The sequence below is a fragment of the Schistocerca piceifrons genome, chromosome 6 (assembly GCF_021461385.2).
Source record: "Schistocerca piceifrons isolate TAMUIC-IGC-003096 chromosome 6, iqSchPice1.1, whole genome shotgun sequence".
NCBI classification, from domain to species: Eukaryota; Metazoa; Arthropoda; class Insecta; order Orthoptera; family Acrididae; genus Schistocerca; species Schistocerca piceifrons.
The window spans coordinates 322,141,171-322,163,836 of NC_060143.1; the positions used below are offsets into that span (position 1 = coordinate 322,141,171).

The 22,666-nt window shown below is 45.7% G+C and overlaps 1 protein-coding gene across 1 annotated transcript in view; it reads right to left on the reverse strand.

Annotated features, from left to right (window-relative positions):
* The window catches only part of LOC124803003 (sodium-coupled monocarboxylate transporter 1-like), a 180,532-nt gene that overhangs the window by 102,661 nt on the left and 55,205 nt on the right, over nucleotides 1–22,666 (reverse strand). Inside the window, exon 7 of the mRNA XM_047264110.1 lies at nucleotides 14,451–14,605. Within this exon, the coding sequence (XP_047120066.1) occupies nucleotides 14,451–14,605 (155 nt within the window). The remainder of the gene's footprint in view (nucleotides 1–14,450; nucleotides 14,606–22,666) is intronic.

Genomic DNA, 22,666 nt, shown 5'->3' on the forward strand with positions numbered 1-22,666 from the left:
AATTAAAATGTGAAGACATTGGTTATTGTAGTAATGTTCTGTTGCAACTAGTCTCAAGTAGCAACCCATTTTTGTAAGAAGGGAAGAAATGTAGCAACACAGACCAAGACATGGGCCTAGAGCCATAATTAGAGTGTAGCCACCGCCGATAGCCACAGTCACTGACTTGCTGACATAGAAACTCACTAGGACAGGCTGCTTCCATGGTTGCAACTAGTGCCATGTGGCAACTATCGGGTCTAGGACACAGGTCGTCTACATGCTGCAGGCACCCTGCTCTACATTTATTTGGAAGTAAAGAACTTCAATAGCAAATTGGCTGTCTACGTCATCTGCACCATCATCCACCTCCAGCAGAGAGTCGCTCATCCACGTGTTCCTATCGACACACATTAACTTGGAAAAAAACTTCTGAGAATGTATGTCTCCTGTGGGGCATTTATGGAAGTGAATCATTGTAGAAAAACAGGAAAAAAAGAAAATCGAAGCAGATGAGATGTTATGTTAGAAAAGGATGCTGAAAATTAACTAAACTGTTAAAACAAGAAATGATGAGATTCTGCCCAAATCAACGAGGAAAGAATTAGTGGATACTAACTAGAAAAAAGAACAAGATTGATACGTGTCAGTGCTAAAGAAGTGATTCCCAAACTTTCTGAGGAAATTACCCATAAGTTCAAATGGCTCTGAGCACTATGGGACTTAACATCTGAGGTCATCATTCCCCTAGAACTTATAAATACTTAAACCTAATTAACCTAAGGACATCACACACATCCAAGCCCGAGGCAGGATTCGAACCTGCGACCGTAGCGGTCGCTCGGTTGCAGACTGAAGCGCCTAGAACCGCTAGGCCACACTGGGCGGCTACCCATAAGTGCAGACGGACATTAGCTGAGGCACATCCTTCTCTGGACCATCATTAACGTTAGCGGTTCATTAAACTTTCAAATGAAAAAACAAAATTCTTTCAAAACTTTTATTTTTAAAATGATGAAAGATCAATTATACTCAGTTTTTCTAGGTGTTTTATGAAACCATGAACTAATGAGTCAATGGGACAACTGGTACTGCTTATTTCTAATAGCCATCATTTATAGAATGATGAGGCAATTCTCAGTGAATCGCAAGTTCTAGCTACAACTCAGGAAAGTTAACAGCCGATGATGAGGGTAGACACCTGTGACTTGCTTCCTGCCATCATAAACTATTAAATATCCCATAGTTCTTTCATCATGATTACAGGAGATAGAAAGATTTGGATCTCGAGAATCACTGCTTCCTGTGACCTTCACTATGTCGGCTACAGGTTTGTTTGTTTGTTAGTAACACGCTCCGTTACAACTTTTTGTAATAGTATATATATGTTTGTGTGTGGAGTGGAATGCAATGTTTGTGTTATGTGATTACGATATGGTGTTGTTGATGATGATGATGATGATGAGAGAAGAGACGGTGAAAGCCTACACCTCGCGAATAGCACGAAGAGGGCCGCCAAGCTTAACGCCCCCATCCGACGAACGGATCACCATCAACAGTGTCATGTACCTTAATGTCATGAGACACTGCGAAGAGGTTTGGTATTTAAACCAGGACAATGGCGCAAAGTCTGGTGACCAGGAACCTAACATCACCACCTCTGTTCCCTTTGCCGACTAAATAGTGGCAGTGAAATTTTTTTTTCTACTCGCAGGATTCGAACCCACTGATCCCTAGGTAAAGCGCCACTGCACGAATATGCGACCTTAGTGACGGAGGCAAGTGATCGTTTACCCCTACATGGGCACTGTAACCGCCGCAAGCAGGAGCGACGCTTATCTCCCTAGCGACACGTTCCTCACCTACATCCTGTACCCCAATTTACAGTCAACAAATGCCTATAAATCACTTAATTGCTAGACTTCTTACTTCTGCAATGGCAGAAATTGGATGACTTCGGGCTGCCAATGCACTGCGTCTCACTGGCACTGGTAACAAGAGGCACAACAGCAGACTAGCAGTCATTAAGTAGTTACTGTTGTGCTGTCAGTTAATTCGTTTATTGTTGCAGAGTAAAATATAAAGCTATTTTTGGTCTGTATCTATAATCAGGAGAAGGTATTTTCATGAGATGCTGAAGCATATGTAATATGAGTGTCTCAATTTTATTGTCATAGATGTATGTTACAAAGTGCGCGTGTAGTGGGTAGGCTATGTGAGGAAGACTTTCACACAAGCTGTAACTTCCACAGTATTTTGTCACTTGTTAATGCTATTATTTGAAATAAAAAATTTAATTATTGGGTATAGTTTTACGAAATACTGGTAACAGTAATTCTCTTTTAAAAATAATTTGACTTCGTGACCGAAATACAGTTGAACCCTTCTGTCTTCACCCTTCACTAAATTAAATTTCACGCCTCAGGCGATAATAACCCCCCATGTTGGAAACCACTGTACTAGAGAGAACCTAAGAGCGCCAAAACTGAAGGAGAAGACAGAGATTAAAATACATACGGCAAATGAATCAGCGACGTTTGGTGTAGACACATACGTTTAAATCGTAGAAATCTTTTTGACCAGGAATGATCTCTTTTCCTGTGCTCGTCTGCTTCTTTAGTCCTCTTTGCTTCTTTCCTTCGCCCATAGCACATTATTTTGCTTGCAAGGTTGCAGAATTCTTCACTTCTTCTTCTGAGTGGTCCACAACTGCGATGTTAAGTACGTCGCTAATCTACTCGATGTTACTTTTGTCTTTCTTTCGTTACTGCCCCTCCACATTCTGTGATTATTAAACTGGTCATTCCGTAATTCACTGAGGGTAGCAATGTCATCAGGTTCAAATGGTTCAAATGGCTTTAAGCACTATGGGACTCAACTGCTGTGGTCATCAGTCCCCTAGAACTTAGAACTACTTAAACCTAACTAACCTAAGGACATCACACACATCCATGCCCGAGGTGTCATCAGGTAATAATGTATCTGAGAGGATGAGAGTACAAGGGGTACAAGTGACATTTCACAAGAAAATGATCTAAATGCACATTTGGTAATCTAAAGCGTGAATCCCTTGCGAGTAAAAGAAGTACAAGCGATTTCCTGCATAGTGCCGCACTCTGTGACGATAAAGTTTAAGATCTAAGTCAATGCCCGGACTGCATGTAGAATGCAACTAGTGCAAGAGAACTGGCCGACAGAAGGATAATTGCTGCTGTCTTTAATGGAAGTTCAGATATGTGTATTTTGAAAGTACAGCAACAGCCAGACCTATACGCTTTTAACAATACTTGTACTAACATTAATGCATGTTTAAATAGATCATTTTTTGAAATACTGCTTGCACACCTTCAGGAAAATCAGCATATGGACACAATAGGTCATAAGGTCCTTGAACCTAGCAATACATATGTGGAATGTGAAACAGATTTTGGTCTCTCTAAAAGCCAAGGAAACAGCTCAGCCACGTAATTCTTTCCCAAGACAGGACGGAAGCACTGAAGCCGGTCAGCAGGAAGTTTTAAGTACCTGAAATGAAAATGTACCTGAAATGAAAACAGAAAACTGTTTTTCAGTTAAAGCCATGAATGCTATAGGAAAGTATAAAGTCTCTAAAGGCACAGAAAGAACCACAGTATAATGGAGGAACACCAGACGGCTCTGAATCAGCAAAGAAAATCCTCTAACAATGCAGTTCAAGCATTCACTAAATAATGATCTTAAGTTTTCAATAGCGGATTTCACGAGGCCCAGTATTTTTCCCACATGAGCACCTCTTCTGTAGCCTTTGCATGAATATGAATTTCAAAAAATAATTTGAGAAATGGAAAAAATCTGATGACGAACTACATCCCTCCACTTTATAATAAGTTCTATAGTAATGTAGCACATTCCCAGACAGCAGTTATCATGGCTGTAAGAAGAAGGAGTGGAGAAAAAGATGACGTGGTCAAAGAAGGAGTCAAGGAAGACCGAAAAATGCACAACACACTGGTACAGCGTCACAAGTGTTTCCCAGGAAAGACATCTTCAAGGGATACCACAGAAGGAAATGCAAACGATCCTACAGATACTGACTATGAGAGGGTTATAGAAAGTGACTATGAACAATCGCTGGTATGTGTTGGAACCACACTGATATACACTGAAGAGCCAAAGAAAGTGGTACACCTGCTTAATATCTTGTAAGACCCCCGCGAGCACGCAGAAGTGCCGCAGCACGATTTGGCACAGACCCGACTAACGTCTGAAGTAGTGCTGGAGGGAACTGACATCATGAATCCAGAAAGGGCTGTCCATAAAGCCGTAAGAGTACGAGGAGGTGGAGATCTCTTCTGAAGAGCACGTTGCAAGGCATCCCAGATATGCTCAATAATGTTGATGTCCGAGAATTTTGGTGGTCAGAGGAAGTGTTTAAACTCAGAAGAGTGTTTCTGGAGCCACTCTGTAGCAACTGTGGACGTTTGGGGCTGTCACATTGTACTAGAATTGCCCAAGTCCGTCGGAATGCACAATGGACATTTATGGATGCAGGTGACCAGACAGGATGCTTACGTACGTGTCACCTGTCAGAGTCCTATCTTGATATCCCCTGCTGACATGCAGAGTCCCTGGATTCACAAGGTTGTCTCCATACCCGTACACGTCCATCCGCTAGATACAATTTGAAACGAGACTCGACTGACCAGGCAACTTGTTTCCCGTTATCAACAGTCCAATGTCGGTGTTGACGGACACAGACGAGGCGTAAAGCTTTGTGTCGTGCAGTCATCAAGGGTACATGAGTGGACCTTCGGCTTCGAAAGCCCATATCGATGATGTTCCATTGAATGATCCGCACGCTGACACTTGTTGATGGCCCAGCATTGAAATCTGCAGCAATTTGCTGAAGGACTGCACTCCTGTCGTAGTTCCCTTTCTTGCAGTATCTTTTTCCGGCCGCAGCAATGCCGGAGATTTGATGTTTTACCGGATTCCCGATATTCACGGTACACTCGTGAAATTGTCGTAAGGGAAAATCTCCACATCATTGCTGCCTCGGAAATGCTGTGCCCCATCTCTCGTGCGCCGACTATGTTTTGTAGGTTTTTTGGTACAACAAACATTATATACATAATACGATACATTTTTTCATTATAAAATAATGATATGTGAGTAATTAAACTCTCTTAAATCTCGATAAGCTGCCATTGTAGCAGCAGTAACCGATCTAACAACTGCTCCAGACACTTGTGTTATATAAGCGTTGCCGACCGCAGCGCCGTATTCTGCCTGTTTACGTATCTCTGTATTTGAATACGCATGCCAATACCAGTTTCTCTGGCGTTCAGTGTCTTTTCGGTTTATTATTTTAATTTTATTTTCCTGTTTACCTATAGGTTTTCAGCTTTAATTACTCACATATAATTATTTTATAATGAAAAAATGTATCGTATTATGTATATAATGTTTGTTGTACCAAAAAACCTACAAAACATAGCACTGTAAATAAAAAGTTTTTGCACTTGTACCAGTTTTACTCTAACATGTTTTGAGACTGAAGAAGTATATTTTTAATCTATATTCTATATAAATAAAAAACATCAATTGCCACATGTACGAAAGATCATCACTAGACAACAGTTCGAGCGATTTGGCTGATTTTTTATATAAATCTCAACGAAAGAAATGTGATGGTTGGTTTGACTGTTCTGCTGTCACATGCTTTCATAAAAAATGTGACGTTCAGTTTGACAGACACCTCTGCTGTCGCATGTTTTCATAACAACAAGAAACTCTTCATTGAATATTGATATTTTGCGAAAAAGAATACAATTGAAAGATATTTTTCTGTGTGTTAGAGGAGGTGATCATATCTTTGGTGTGTTGTAAAGATGTCAGTTCGTGGTAATTTGGGGTTTTGTAAACATTCAATTGATTCCAGGTTGTGGTTTATTTCATTGGGAAAAAATGCCATCAGTGAGGCGTCGAAATACCTGTCGACGAACGAGCAACGTAAACCAACTACACGAAGAGCGTAGATAACGTTTGCAGGCAAATACTTGTAAATAATAATTTCTCAAGCCCGATCCATTTTGACTCCAGAACAACAGTACTGTCGATATCAAATCTCCCAGTTGGAGCTTATGCACAAAATAACTTGGAACCTCGACAAAACAGACGCCAAACGTGACAATTCGAACTGAATGTTTGGTGTTCAGATACGATCCTACAGTCGATTACGCCGCGGAGGTATCGGTCGGCTTTGGAACAATTAATAGTGTTTTTCAACACTGCAATGTTTTGAGGTTTCGACACGAACCGCCAGGATTATGTTTTGCGAGCGAAAAGATCAAATTATCACGACTGACACCGCAACCAGAGTCACTGGCGTCATTGCTTTCTGGCCAAGAACCTCGATCGAAGTCTTTCTTGCAGAATACACAAAAGTACAACAGTTCCCTCGAAATGACATCATTTGGCGCGAATCTTACCTGTTCGTAGATTTACATCTACGTGATTACGCTGCTAATCACAATAAATCACTGGCGTGTGGTTCAATGAACCACCTTCAAGCTGTCCCTCAAAAAATGGCTCTGAGCACTACGGGACTCAACTGCTGAGGTCATTAGTCCCCTAGAACTTAGAACTAGTTAAACCTAACTAACCTAAGGACATCACAAACATCCATGCCCGAGGCAGGATTCGAACCTGCGACCGTAGCGGTCTTGCGGTTCCAGACTGCCGCGCCTTTAACCGCACGGCCACTTCGGCCGGCCAAGCTGTCTCTCTACCGTTCCATTCTCGAATGGAGCGCAGGAAAAACGAGCACTTTAATTTTTCTGTGCGAGCTCTGATTTCTCTTATTTTATCGTGATTATCATTTCTCCCTATGTAGGTGGGTGCCAATAGAATGTTTTCGCAATCGGAGGAGAAACCTGCTGATTGAAATTTCATGAGAAGATCCCGCCGCAACGGAAAACGCCTTTGTTGTAATGATTGCCACTCCAATTCACGTATCATGTCTGGGGACTGATTACCCTAATGCAAAACGAGCTGCCCTTCTCTGAACTTTTTCGATGTCATTAGTCAGTCCTACCTGAAGTGGATCCACACCGCACAGCAATACTCCAGAATAGGGCGGACAAGCGTGGTGTAAGCAGTAGACCTGTTACATCTTCTAAGTGTTCTGACAGTGACTCGCAGTCTTTGGTTTGCTCTGCCCACAATACACTCCTGGAAATGGAAAAAAGAACACATTGACACCGGTGTGTCAGACCTACCATACTTGCTCCGGACACTGCGAGAGGGCTGTACAAGCAATGATCACACGCACGGCACAGCGGACACACCAGGAACCGCGGTGTTGGCCGTCGAATGGCGCTAGCTGCGCAGCATTTGTGCACCGCCGCCGTCAGTGTCAGCCAGTTTGCCGTGGCATACGGAGCTCCATCGCAGTCTTCAACACTGGTAGCATGCCGCGACAGCGTGGACGTGAACCGTATGTGCAGTTGACGGACTTTGAGCGAGGGCGTATAGTGGGCATGCGGGAGGCCGGGTGGACGTACCGCCGAATTGGTCAACACGTGGGGCGAGAGGTCTCCACAGTACATCGATGTTGTCGCCAGTGGTCGGCGGAAGGTGCACGTGCCCGTCGACCTGGGACCGGACCGCAGCGACGCACGGATGCACGCCAAGACCATAGGATCCTACGCAGTGCCGTAGGGGACCGCACCGCCACTTCCCAGCAAATTAGGGACACTGTTGCTCCTGGGGTATCGGCGAGGACCATTCGCAACCGTCTCCATGAAGCTGGGCTACGGTCCCGCACACCGTTAGGCCGTCTTCCGCTCACGCCCCAACATCGTGCAGCCCGCCTCCAGTGGTGTCGCGACAGGTGTGAATGGAGGGACGAATGGAGACGTGTCGTCTTCAGCGATGAGAGTCGCTTCTGCCTTGGTGCCAATGATGGTCGTATGCGTGTTTGGCGCCGTGCAGGTGAGCGCCACAATCAGGTCTGCATACGACCGAGGCACACAGGGCCAACACCCGGCATCATGGTGTGGGGAGCGATCTCCTACACTGGCCGTACACCACTGGTGATCGTCGAGGGGACACTGAATAGTGCACGGTACATCCAAACCGTCATCGAACCCATCGTTCGACCATTCCTAGACCGGCAAGGGAACTTGCTGTTCCAACAGGACAATGCACGTCCGCATGTATCCCGTGCCACCCAACGTGCTCTAGAAGGTGTAAGTCAACTACCCTGGCCAGCAAGATCTCCGGATCTGTCCCCCATTGAGCATGTTTGGGACTGGATGAAGCGTCGTCTCACGCGGTCTGCACGTCCAGCACGAACGCTGGTCCAACTGAGGCGCCAGGTGGAAATGGCATGGCAAGCCGTTCCACAGGACTACATCCAACATCTCTACGATCGTCTCCATGGGAGAATAGCAGCCTGCATTGCTGCGAAAGGTGGATATACACTGTACTAGTGCCGACATTGTGCATGCTCTGTTGCCTGTGTCTATGTGCCTGTGGTTCTGTCAGTGTGATCATGTGATGTATCTGACCCCAGGAATGTGTCAATAAAGTTTCCCCTTCCTGGGACAATGAATTCACGGTGTTCTTATTTCAATTTCCAGGAGTGTATAATGTATGTGATCGTTCCAATTTAGGTTATTTGTAATTGTGATCCCTAAGTATTTAGTTGAATTTATAGCCTTTAGATTTGTGTGACATATAGCGTAATCGAAATTTAGCGGATTTCTTTTAGTACTCATGTGAATAACTTCATATTTTTCTTTATTCAGGGTCAATTGCCACTTTTCGCACCATACAGATCTCTTATATAAATCATTTTTCAATTCTTTTTGATCATCTGATGACTTTACAAGACGGTAAATATAGCATCATCTGCAAATAATCTAAGAGGGCTACTTAGATTGTCTCCTAAAACGTTTATATTGGTGAGGAAAAACAAAGGGCCTATAACACTTCCTTGGGGAACACCGGATATTATTTCTGCTTTACTCGATGACTCTCCGTCTATTACTACGAACTGTGACCTTTCTGACAGGAAATCACGAGTCCAGTCGCACAACTGAGTCGATATTCCATAGTCACGCATGTTTGGTTAGAAGACGGAGGAACGGTGTCGAAAGCCTTCTGGAAATCCAAAAATATGGAATGAATTCTTCGTGAGTATAGAGAGCTATTTGTGTTTTATAAGAACGATATTTTCTGAATCTGTGCTGACTATGTGTCAAAAAATCGTTTTCTTCGAGGTAATTCATAATGTTCGTAGATTAAAACCATGTGAAATACATTCATTAAAGCCACTGTTCTCACACATCCGGTTGCTGGAAAGGTTCTTTCATACTCCGTGTACTAATGATTTCAACCGATTAACCCATTCATTTTGACTTCTATTCCCAATCAAAGTCCCGTTTTCATTAATAATAAATAAGGTCAGAGAATAGGGGCGGAGGTGATGGATAGAGGAGGGTGAGGAAACGGATAGAAAGAAGGAGAAGCAGGATATGGTCAGAGAGATCAGGGAGGAGGAGATGGATGGAGAGAGTGTGGGATAAAAGATGTACAGGGAGTGGGAGGAAGGTTGTAAGACGCCGTGGTCTCCTGACCTTCATTGCTTACATATTCCGCCCTCACAATCATATTCCACACATCAAGACGCTTCATTCGAACCCGAATTCGATAAGATAAAGTCAATGTTGTATGAATTCATCTGAACGATATGCAAATAACAAGTGCGCACTGGGGTTGAAATACTCGAGGCTGCCGTACACACACACATTCCAGACACGACGGTCACAGGAGCTTACCACACACCGGGAGGCCGGTCCCTTCAGAGAATGAGTCAACCTCAGCCGCCCGTGGAGCAGACAGTGTGTGCCCAAGTAAAAGGGGGAACGACCCTGTGTTTGGCTTAAAAGCAAATTCTGCTACATTGTGTGGGAGCGTCCAACCTATGCATTCTTTACACATAGCAAGCAGTTTCAGAGATTTTCACAAGGAGACAGCAAACGCCAAACGCCGATACTACAGATTTCCGGATTGGTCGCCTTAAATGAAACATCATTCTCCCGTTTTAGAAGAGCAATGCTGATTAGCAGACGATATTTCTGACGCCTTGAGCTGAAGGAGTAATGGAAGAGACCGAAAGATACAGCTCTTCACGTCTGGCGTGGAGAGGCACCATTCCGTTGTCGCTCTTGGAGCGAGGAACAAGTCTCTCCTCAGTACTTCACTGGGAGAGCACCTCTGACGAGAGCGAATCGAAGTGTGGCTCTATACTGAGTCCTTGCGATTAAGCGTTGTTCACTGTGTTGGCTGACACACTTATTGTGTGGTGTGAACAGACAGAGTTATAGTTAAACGCCTGCGAGCGAATTTTTGAGTGGCATCGCAGTGGACTGGTTATCTGACCAGTGTACCACGCCAATAGTAAGACTAGGGGCGAATAGGAATCCTTGACTTCATCAAGGCGTAGGGAGAGTTTGGTTGGCGAAGGTCAATCCAGATAGAATGAGAGTTATCTTACTTGTCAGCAGCGAGCGGTGCAGGCAGCAGTCATTGCAGCTTACAGTATTGTGCGCTACAGCTATTGCGAGCCCCATATTTCCTCCACAACAGTACACTTCACTGCATTTCACATGCGACAGCCTCGACCATACCTAGCAACATTCTAAAGGATAATTATTTAAGTTGAGTAGGTGCGCCTCTCAGCCATTCTGCCAAGTCAATAACAATCTTAAACTTTGTATAGAAATTTCATTAGCGAATCCTATCCTTGAGAGGTAACTTCACATTCCGAAAAGAACCAGGATATAACTTGTTCAAGTCATAACTAAAAGTGCCATTGTGATTTCTCAGAATTTTTGCAGAATAAATAATAATTTTCGTTACTTTCATGATTTTCTTACACTAACTAGCACTACTCCAGTATCCAAGTATCCCACTAGTTACGTAAAAATTTTGTGAATTTTTGTGTCATTTCCTTACAGCGGACGACTCCAGAAGATGTTTATTGCTGAAAGATTTTCAGGCATTTCTCTTTAGAACGTTAGGAGCGTCTGTCTGAACCGTAGTAGTGTGGGGGTGGAAACTGCATCTCGCAGGAGCCACAGGGTAAAGGGTACATCTCAGATTAAACCATTGCGCAGAATAACAGAATAGCAGATCAACCCCAAGCTCACAAGGTGATGGACAAAGATGGGTGGGAGGAAGGCATGGACAAAGAGAGGGGGAGGAGGAGACCGACAGGGAGAAGCTGATTAGGACGTATATCTAATTCCCATACATACACTCCTGGAAATTGAAATAAGAACACCGTGAATTCATTGTCCCAGGAAGGGGAAACTTTATTGACACATTCCTGGGGTCAGATACATCACATGATCACACTGACAGAACCACAGGCACATAGACACAGGCAACAGAGCATGCACAATGTCGGCACAAGTACAGTGTATAATGCAGGCTGCTATTCTCCCATGGAGACGATCGTAGAGATGCTGGATGTAGTCCTGTGGAACGGCTTGCCATGCCATTTCCACCTGGCGCCTCAGTTGGACCAGCGTTCGTGCTGGACGTGCAGACCGCGTGAGACGACGCTTCATCCAGTCCCAAACATGCTCAATGGGGGACAGATCCGGAGATCTTGCTGGCCAGGGTAGTTGACTTACACCTTCTAGAGCACGTTGGGTGGCACGGGATACATGCGGACGTGCATTGTCCTGTTGGAACAGCAAGTTCCCTTGCCGGTCTAGGAATGGTAGAACGATGGGTTCGATGACGGTTTGGATGTACCGTGCACTATTCAGTGTCCCCTCGACGATCACCAGTGGTGTACGGCCAGTGTAGGAGATCGCTCCCCACACCATGATGCCGGGTGTTGGCCCTGTGTGCCTCGGTCGTATGCAGTCCTGATTGTGGCGCTCACCTGCACGGCGCCAAACACGCATACGACCATCATTGGCACCAAGGCAGAAGCGACTCTCATCGCTGAAGACGACACGTCTCCATTCGTCCCTCCATTCACGCCTGTCGCGACACCACTGGAGGCGGGCTGCACGATGTTGGGGCGTGAGCGGAAGACGGCCTAACGGTGTGCGGGACCGTAGCCCAGCTTCATGGAGACGGTTGCGAATGGTCCTCGCCGATACCCCAGGAGCAACAGTGTCCCTAATTTGCTGGGAAGTGGCGGTGCGGTCCCCTACGGCACTGCGTAGGATCCTACGGTCTTGGCGTGCATCCGTGCGTCGCTGCGGTCCGGTCCCAGGTCGAAGGGCACGTGCACCTTCCGCCGACCACTGGCGACAACATCGATGTACTGTGGAGACCTCACGCCCCACGTGTTGAGCAATTCGGCGGTACGTCCACCCGGCCTCCCGCATGCCCACTATACGCCCTCGCTCAAAGTCCGTCAACTGCACATACGGTTCACGTCCACGCTGTCGCGGCATGCTACCAGTGTTAAAGACTGCGATGGAGCTCCGTATGCCACGGCAAACTGGCTGACACTGACGGCGGCGGTGCACAAATGCTGCGCAGCTAGCGCCATTCGACGGCCAACACCGCGGTTCCTGGTGTGTCCGTTGTGCCGTGCGTGTGATCATTGCTTGTACAGCCCTCTCGCAGTGTCCGGAGCAAGTATGGTGGGTCTGACACACCGGTGTCAATGTGTTCTTTTTTCCATTTCCAGGAGTGTATATAGGAATCGCTAAGCATTGCTAGGCTCGCTACTAGAACTATACACAGACTAACTGACCACTGGGAAAAATACGTGATGCTTTGAGAGAAATTCACATAATTTACAAACAGCCATCTAACTCTGGCCGTCATTTACTCAGTTTGCTTCAGCAAGCAATTGTACCACTTGTATTCTCAGCCCCCTCGGTTGATGGCTTCCACACTAAACTTTAATCCCTTTTCCTGAACATTTATTGTGTGGCTTCTTGTACATAAAGGTTGGACAGTAGAAGAGAAAGGCTGCCTCGCTATCTTAACGTCCTTCGTTCTTTCCGTATTGGATTTCACCAAAATAGTTTCAGAGGTCGTTCAGGAATATTTTCTGATTATTTTGGTACAAGGGATCAGGGGCCCACAGGTTAATTGCATTTCGTTCGATATCTCACCCTCTCTTATCTTTGTATTTGTGTTTCTCCGAAAATATCTGCACAACAATGCAAATTTTGACACTTTGCACTGTGTGAGTTGTTTGAAGACAATCTTGTTGCATTCGCCCACTGTCCTTTCTGTTGTTAACCGTAATGTCTACTTTACTCTTCACCCTCAAGCTCGCATACGGTATCTGCACCGAAAGTGTAGGTGTTTCGCCTCGAGGTTGTTGCACGTGTTTATGTTATACGTTTTGGTGAGTGCATAATATGAAGGGCGATAAAAAAGCTTCCGTTTGAGGGAGATTCTGCAACGTATATGCGATATAGCGCGACTCCGATGCGGGTATATAAGCACCGAAATGTAGGTAAGGGATTAGAGTGTCATTTGTGTCTTTCCGACGAGCATCCGGTAAACGCGTAAACGAGAACTATGGCGACGTCATTGCCGAATGCTCCAAAACACGGCCAACGTGCTATTAGTCTTTTCTTGGCTGTCGAACGACATACACCGGAGACATCACTCGGAGGAAGAAGCAATAGGCACCATGTCTGTCAAAAATCGCTGTTGAGGGAAAACTGCGACAAGGGGTGCTGCCTGCTGCTTCATGAAAATGGCAGCCCCCATACCGCGAATGTCGTAATGAGCCAACCCATGTGGGAGACACTCGAGCACCTGTCCTATAGTTCTGATCTCTCCCCACACGATTATCACGCATTCGATCCCTGAAAAAAGGCCTCGAAGGGTTGACGATTCCTGGCGGACGAGGATGTCCGGTAGGCAGTTACTGACTTCTTCACGCAGCAGGACAGACACGGTGTTTTACCGAACAGATATCTTCAACTTCGCGCGACGGTGTGATGATTGCCTCAAAGTTCAAGGAGATTGTGCCTGTTTGGCACGCCGATTCTGCAGTGTACGGCCTTCGACTGTAAACTTTTTGATCGACCGTTATAGACTAGAAGTCTCATCACTTTTGTGAAGCTCTTTCCACAAACTAAAAAAGTAACTGTAATAAGAAACCGAATAAATCATAATTGCATCATTACTAACGAGCTACCGGAGACCACACGTCCCTTATACAAAACCACTCAATACCACAGAACAACACCCGAAATCTTCTCGGTGTACGTTACGTTAACCCTGTTTATCAGCTGTCTTTCGTTATTGTCTTAGAATTTCAAACATATGCACCATTTTACGCTGACGACATATCGTATGAAAGTGGTTTTTCTTAAATCTTGTTTCCATTATGAAGTGTAATTTCAGAACTGACTCACTTTACCTTTCCTAAAACCAGAGGTATATTGACATCGAGTGGAAGAAAGAGGAGATTGGAGTGTACTCACAGTGGTGGCTCGATGCGGCCCGATTCGACGTTGCGGCTCCAGACGACTGCCAGTCCGCCAACGTCGACGGTGCCCTTGATGACGACGACCAGCACCGAGCCGAACATCACCAGCGACTGCACCACGTCTGTCCACACCACCGCCCTGATGCCGCCCTTGTACAGTCACAGACAAAACACACTGCCTTCATTGCCAAGCAGTTCTGAAAGCTACCTACACTATCTAGCCAAAAGGTCACAGACTTCTGTTAGTGGGCATTAATGTGGAGTGTGTCCATGCGTCGCCTTTATGAGGATTGATCTCTGATGAGCACACTTTCAGTGATGCATCTTGTGAGGTAACAGGCGAATCGTCGCGCCCTGAAAATATTCTAAGTTCGGAGGAAGCAGTGGCTGCACGGACCGCTAGGCCAGCCGGGGCCCAGAAGAAAACACGTGATGCCGAACGTTAGCCGGACGAGAGAGGGGTAGCCCCACCGCGTGGTCCATCGAGCACGTGGCTGGGAATTCGTTGGTGACGCCGTGTGCCGGGAGGGCCAGAGATGGCAGACTTTGTGAAACCCTAATGGCAGACATTTCACAGTTCGTATAGAAATTAACGGTAGCCAGATGAATCGTGATACCTCAAAAGGAAACATGTACATTACCATTATTTGCACGGCGATTCTGATGGTGTAATCACATTTTCAATATATTTATTAGTTTCAAGTTTAGTAGCTGACGACAAATTATACAAGTAACACTCAGCAACGAATTTCCAAAATCTAAACGGTTCACCCGATTTCGTCGATCTACATGTCTTTAGAAAGCTATTAGTGTAAACCTAAATTGGTATAAATTACAGGCATGTAATTTAAATAGTACATGAGTTATTGGAGATCAAAGTGGTCGTTTACTATCGATCGCGTCATATACACTACTGGCCATTAAAATTGCTACACCAGGAAGAAACGCAGATGACAAACAGGTATTCATTGGACAAATATATTATACTAGAACTGATATGTGATTACATTTTCACACAGTTTGGGTGCATAGATCCTGAGAAATTAGTACCCAGAACAGCCACCTCTGGCCGTAATAACGGCCTTCATACGCCTGGGCATTGAGTCAAACAGAGCTTGGATGGCGGGTACAGGTACAGCTGCCCATGCAGCTTCAACACGATACCACAGTACATCAAGAGTAGTGATTGGCGTATTGTGACGAGCCAGTTGCTCGGCCACCATTGACCAGACCTTTCCAGTTGGTGAGAGATCTGGACAATGTGCTGGCCAGGGCAGCAGTCGAACATTTTCTGTATCCAGAAAGGCCCTTACAGGACCTGCAACATGCGGTCGTGCATTAACCTGCTGAAATGTAGGGTATCGCAGGGATCGAATGAAGGGTAGAGCCACGGCTCGTAACACATCTGAAATGTAACGTCCACCGTTGAAAGTGCCGTCAATGCGAACAAGAGGTGACCGAGACGTGTAACTAATGGCACCCCATACCATCACGCCGGGTGATACGCCAGTATGGCGATGACGAATACACTCTTCCAATGTGCGTTCACTGCGATGTCGCCAAACAGGGATGCGACCATCATGATGCTGTAAACAGAACCTGGATTAATCCGAAAAAATTACGTTTTGCCATTCGTGCACCCAGGTTCGTGGTTGAGTACACCATCGCAGGCGCTCCTGTCTGTGATGCAGCGACAAGGGTAACCGCAGCCATGGTCTCCGATCTGATGGTCCATTCTGCTGCAAACGTCGTCGAACTGTTCGTGCAGATGGTTGTTGTCTTGCAAACGTCCCCATCTGTTGAATCATGGATCGAGACATGGCTGCACGATCCGTTACAGCCATGCGGATAAGATGCCTGCCATCTCGACTGCTGGTGATACGAGGCCGTTGGGACCCAGCACGGCGTTCCATATAACCCTCCTGAACCCATAGATTCCATTTTCGGCTAGCAGTCATTGGACCTCGACCAACGCGAGCAGCAATGTCGTGATACGATAAACCGCAATCGCGATAGGCTACAATCCGACCTTTATCAAAGTCGGAAACGTGATGGTACTCATTTCTCCTCCTTACACGAGGCATCAGAACAACGTTTCGCTAGGCACCGCCGGTCAACTGCTGTTTGTGTATGAGAAGTCGGTTGGAAACTTTCCTCATGTCAGCACGTCGTAGGTGTCGCCACCGGCGCCAACCTTGTGTGAATGCTCTGAAAAGCTAATCACTTGCATATCACAGCATCTTCTTGTTGTCAGTTAAATTTCGCGCTGTAGCACGTTATCTTCGTGGTGTAGCAATTTTAATGGCCAGTAGTGTAATTTCAAGTTATTTAAATGCAAATCCGTACTTCGTATGTGTTTCATTATGTTTGTGTGGGTGCGTTGCCAAGAAGACATGGCGCGAGCGCTCTAGCCAATCACAGCGCTCGTGAATGGGGAGACTGGATGGAAGCGAGTTCGGGTGAGGAGAGTCGCGGAGTTCTGGGAGTACGGCACCCGACACGGAAAGTGCTGGACGCGACGACGCGACGGACGTGGAGTCGCGGGAGAGACTTGGAGAATGTGAAGACGCAGTGTGCGTTGAGAATTGGATATCTCCCGAGCTATGTTGTTGTTCATATCTAATTACGTGCTGTAGGAATCTATTGTTTCCCTGTTATTCAATTTATATTTTATTTAATTTCTGGACCATCGACACCAATAAGTGTTTTGCAGAAATATACCGCATTCTCAAAAGTACTTCTGCTATCGTACTCATCATTTAAAGTCTTTAATACAGTACCTGCAGATTTTATTTAATTTCAATCTTTCATTTATATATTTATATGTTACATTTATAATTCGCAATTGCCGAGTGATAGAAACCTTCGACCATTCGATTCGTGTGTGTATTCTTTTCGTATACTGTAGACTCAGCAGTATTTGGCCTGTAATGCGGCAACTATGTATCCCAGCCGCTAGACAACGAGACTAGCCAAAACTTTTAATGTTGCAACGCTGAGTCTGTGGGTGCATAGTTATTTGAATGCCCGCAATCTGAATTCCTGTGGAGGAATGGCAGCCCTTTCTTCCGCAACAGCGGAAACCAGAGGCTGTAGTGATTTTGGACACTGGGGTCTGGAACGAAATCGACGTTCGAGCTCATCCCAAAGGTGTTCCATTGGATGCAGATCTAGACTCTGGGCGGGCTAGACCATTTCAGGTAAGGTGTTGTTCACAAACCACTACCTCACAAATGCTTTATGACTTGTTTCATCGTTATGCTGTTACAATCAACATTAATGCTTCACCATTAATGGAGCAATTATCATTCTTCCATGACCATACTATGGTTGTATTATTATTAATTAAACTGTTCCTTTTACTGCACACAGTACACAATGCCACAAAATATATTCGTATCCTTTCGTATTCAGCGTTTTCTTCAGCTCTGTAACCGCAAGAAACATCCCTATACCATAACTCCACCTCCTCCGTATTCACTATTGGCACTACACATGACGTTACGTAACATTCGCCAGACATATATCAAACCCAAACCCCTCTAGGGTATAGCATGATCCAGTCATCCACTTCCCTATGGCGTCACTCGTTATACCACTTCAAGCGTCGCTTTGCAGTGACTACAGAAATGCGTGGCTTATGGGGAGCTGCACGAGCATTGAACCCAGTCCTTTTTAACTCCCTATGAACAGTCACTGTGCTAACCAGACTGCTAGTGGCCCTCGGAACTCACGAGTAATTCCTAGCGCTGATTTCACTCGATTTTTTTACAACCACACACTCCGCAGTGCTCGACGGTTCCTGTTCATCAGTATACGAGATCTGCCTGGCCTTGATTCAGAATGGCAACTTTATAATGGTTTAAATGTCTCTGATGAATCTGTTACACAGTCAATGACTAGTCCACGTCCGAAGTCACTGAGCTCTGCTGACAGACCCATTCTGCTGTTACGACCTCTCTACTGACAACACAATACGCCTCAGCACCTTTTAAAATAGCGGGTCCACCGTTCGTGACACCTCGTGGACAACTCCACATACTACAGGATTGACCAGATGCTTTCGATCATACAGTGTAGATTAGTTTTTTTATTTATTATTCGTTATTTATTATTCATGATTACCACCTAATATCTAAAAAGCTAAAATAGACCATAGAGATCACATTTCCTTCGACAGTTATAAGGTATGTTTTAATATTATTTCTAATACTTAAGAAAAGGGAGATTAAAAAAGAAAGAAACCTCAACTACTTCTACTACTAATACTACAAAACTACATTAAAACCTTTCAGCAATTACCCAACTACTAACCTACTAAAAAGAACTTACCTTTTCAGTTGAAAGATATACCATTCATATAGCAGCTTTCTGTGGGCGCAGCGTAATTTATCACCAACAAGTATGTATGATAGCATGGAGATGGTTCAAATGGTTCAAATGGCTCTGAGCACTATGAGACTTAACATCTGTGGTCATCAGTCCCCTAGAACTTAGAACTACTTAAACCTAACTAACCTAAGAACATCACACACATCCATGCCCGAGGCAGGATTCGAACCTGCGACCGTAGCGGTCACGCGGTTCCAGACTGAAGCGCCTAGAACCGCACGGCCACACCGGCCGGCTAGCATGGAGACTATGTAGAGGAAATGCGCATAATTGTGTCGGGGATGAGCAAATTAATCAGGAACAACCTTAGTTGAACCCATTGTACATTAAACGAATAAAATAGAGAGGAACTGGAGGCCCAACGCGCATTTAAGTTTTTAATGTACAATGGTGATCCAAAAAATTATGATCACCGTCCACTGTGAGATTGAATACTATATATGAAGGTAGTATTTGTTCCCGAAAGAACAGATACCGTTGTGGACCGTGCAGCTTCTCTAGAATGAAATGATAATTAAATCGACACCCTAGCTGCAAACAGGTGTTGATATACATCATTGGGGACATGTTGAAAATGTGTGGCCCGACCGGGACTCGAACCCAGGATCTCTTCGTTACATGGCACACGCTCTATCCATCTGAGCCACCGAGGGCACATAGGATAGTGCGCCTACAGGGACTTATCCCTTGCACGCTCCCCGTGAGACCCACATTCCCAACATGTAAACGCCACTACATTCATAGTGCGCCTAATAGATGTTTGCCTGCTACACTCATTACTCGTGGCAGATTAATCTACTACGTTGTCGATTTAACTATCGTTTGATTTCAGATTGAATACTATTTGTGGTGTTGGAAGTACCTGGCGCAGTAAGGAACATATACTGCTTGACAGCTGCTAAGGAACAACTGACACTTGCTGAGGAATAACTGCCAATTGCTATGGAACAACCGACAATTGCTGCGGAACTCCCGACCAATGATAGTGAAAGGAAATTTAGAGGGCGGGACGTCTTAACTTCAGCAAAGCCTGTGCACGAACGTTGTGTATGCATTCGACGGTTCATGCAATACTGCGTTTGACGGAAGTTGTTGTGGAGCCGATTAGTGCGACATTCGGTTGGTACGGCAACTTGTCTGCAAGACATCATATGTGAGCTTATAATCATGGACGAGCAGTTCGACGGCTCGAATACCGTCAGAGTATCAGCACTGTGGCCATAGCAATGGGCATGTCCAAAAGTGTCATCTCCCGATCAAACAATGCCACTGAAGGTGTAAGTGCTATGTGAAAGCATGCTGGTTATCGTAGACGAACCACCACATTGCAAGAGGATCGATACGTAGCCCTAGTGGCGGAAAAGAACTGACATCTCGCTCCTACGCAGATCGCTGCAAATCCTGAAACCGCTACCGACACACATGTCTCTGCCAGAACCATTTCGCGGCAATTAGCTCAGGTGGTCTTTATGCTCGGAAGCTTGTTAAATGCGTACCACTTCAACCACGCCATCGTCAAGAAAGAGTTCGTTGGTGCAGGGAGCATGTTGGTTGGGACCAGAGCGACGTTCTGCGGCGAATCCCGCTTCACTGTGGCAAGTGATTCTGGCCACCAGTTATTGTGGAGACAGAAGAGGACACTTTACACATCATAGCTTAGTCATGAATATCGTAGGTATGGCCTTTGCGTTATGGCTTGCAGCCATTACACTCGATGGCCAAACGCTGCAGCATATCTTTGTGCGAGGTACCGTTACACAACCGCAGTATTGCCGGGAGATTGTTCTGGGTCATGACCGTCTGTTTAGGAAGCAGGTCCCAACTTTTTGTTTATAGAGACAATGGCCGTCCTCACCGGACCGCTGAGGTGTCTGAAGTGAGGATACCGAATGTATAAAATGGCCCGCGCACTCCCCGGACCTAAACACTATACAAGACGCCTCCCTTGGCAGGAGTGTTCCTCAACGAACAGCTTCTCCCGGAACTGTGCAAGAACTAAAAACCGCCTTGAGAGATGAGTGGGACGATAGCCCCCGAGGACTCCACAACAGCTTATTAGGCACCAGCAAAAATAGGTAGAAAATGTGGCTCTAAATGGCTCTAAGCACTATGGCACTTAACATGTGAGGTCATCAGTCCCCTAGACGTAGAACTACTTAAACCTAACTAACCTAAGGACGTCACATACATCCATGCCCGAGGCAGGATTAGAACCTGCGACCGTAGCAGCAGCGCGGTTCCGGACTCAAGCGCCTAGAACCTTTCGGCCTCAGCGGCCGGCTCCAAAATGTGCATTAGTGCCCGAGGAGGGCTTATTCCTTACTGAGAGTCCGATATCGACCTCTGTGTTGGGAGTCTGGCATGTGTCAAACATGAAAGTTATTTATGTCTGTTATCCTGCTTTCTCATGTGGCGAAATCTTTATCATTTATCTTTATCAATCTATCACTCCGCGTACATATTGTGTTTCATATTCGTCCATCATTATCTGTGGCCATCCCTGTCCAACAGCGTCTCTGTTTCTGAGTAATTGTCAAGCAGTGTGTATGAGTGGAACAGAGAGGACGCAAGCATCATTCTGACGTCGATAAGGTCTGCAGATGGGGAAATCCATTGACATAGGAGACTTAAACAGCGTGGATTGCTATGGCCTACAGTAGTTCCTGGGAAGGAACAGTTCGGAAACGGCAAAGCTGTCGTCAGTAGATGTGAGATCTGGTGGCAGGGTGGGGCAACCACGAGTAGGCAACAAACTGTTGGACATCCACGACTCACTGCAAAACGTGGAGGTGAGAGGCTCGCTCGCTCTGTTAAGTAGATTAGACGGCGATCTCTGGCAGAAATGTCGATAGAATATTATGTTGCTGCTAGTAAAAGTGTTTCGGAGAACACCATCCAGCGCAAATAGTTGAACAAGGGGCTCCGCGGCAAGGACCCCTATATGAAGCAGCTGCAATGTTAATTACCATTACAGTGGGTGCGGGAGCCCCGCGATTGGCCCGTGAAGCGATGGAAACATGTTACGTAGTACGAAGAATCACGTTTCTTATTAGACAAGGTCGATGGGCGCATGTCCGGATACGCCATCATCCAGACGAACGACTGCTCAAAACACGCACCACACGATGGATACAGGCAGGTGGGGCGCACTATCATGTTAAGGGCGACATTCGTTGGGCTTCTGTGTGACCTGTGGTAATAAGCGAAAGCACTATGACAACTGTAGATTTCTTCAACATTCCTGTGGATCACCTGCATCCCTTCCTCTCTTCACACTTCGTATCTTTCCCAGTGGCGATGGCGTTTTCCAACAGGATAACTGTCTGTGGCATCGTATCTTTCCCAGTGGCGATGGCATTTTCCAACAGGATAACTGTCTGTGACTTCGTATCTTTCCCAGTGGCGATGGCGTTTTCCAACAGGATAACTGTCCGTGAATTCCTATCTTTCCCAGTGGCGATGGCGTTTTCCAACAGGATAACTGTCCATGACACAATATCAGAATCGCACTACAGTGATTTCGGGAGCATGATCATCACATTGATTTTTAGGCATCAAATTCGCCTGATACGAAACCGATAGGAAACCGCTGGGTACCCAGTGCAAACTGCAAATCTGCAGCCTGTAATTTACGGGAATTGCGTAACCTGTGCTTAGGCGTATGGTGCCACATACCACCGGAAACCTCCCAAAGACTTGTCGAATCCATGTGAAGCAGAATCGCTGCTGTTTTGCTTTCGAAGACAGTCCATCACACTGGTAAGCGGGTGGTCATAATGTTTTGGCTGACCAGTGCATATGGCAAATGGCTGATAGTTC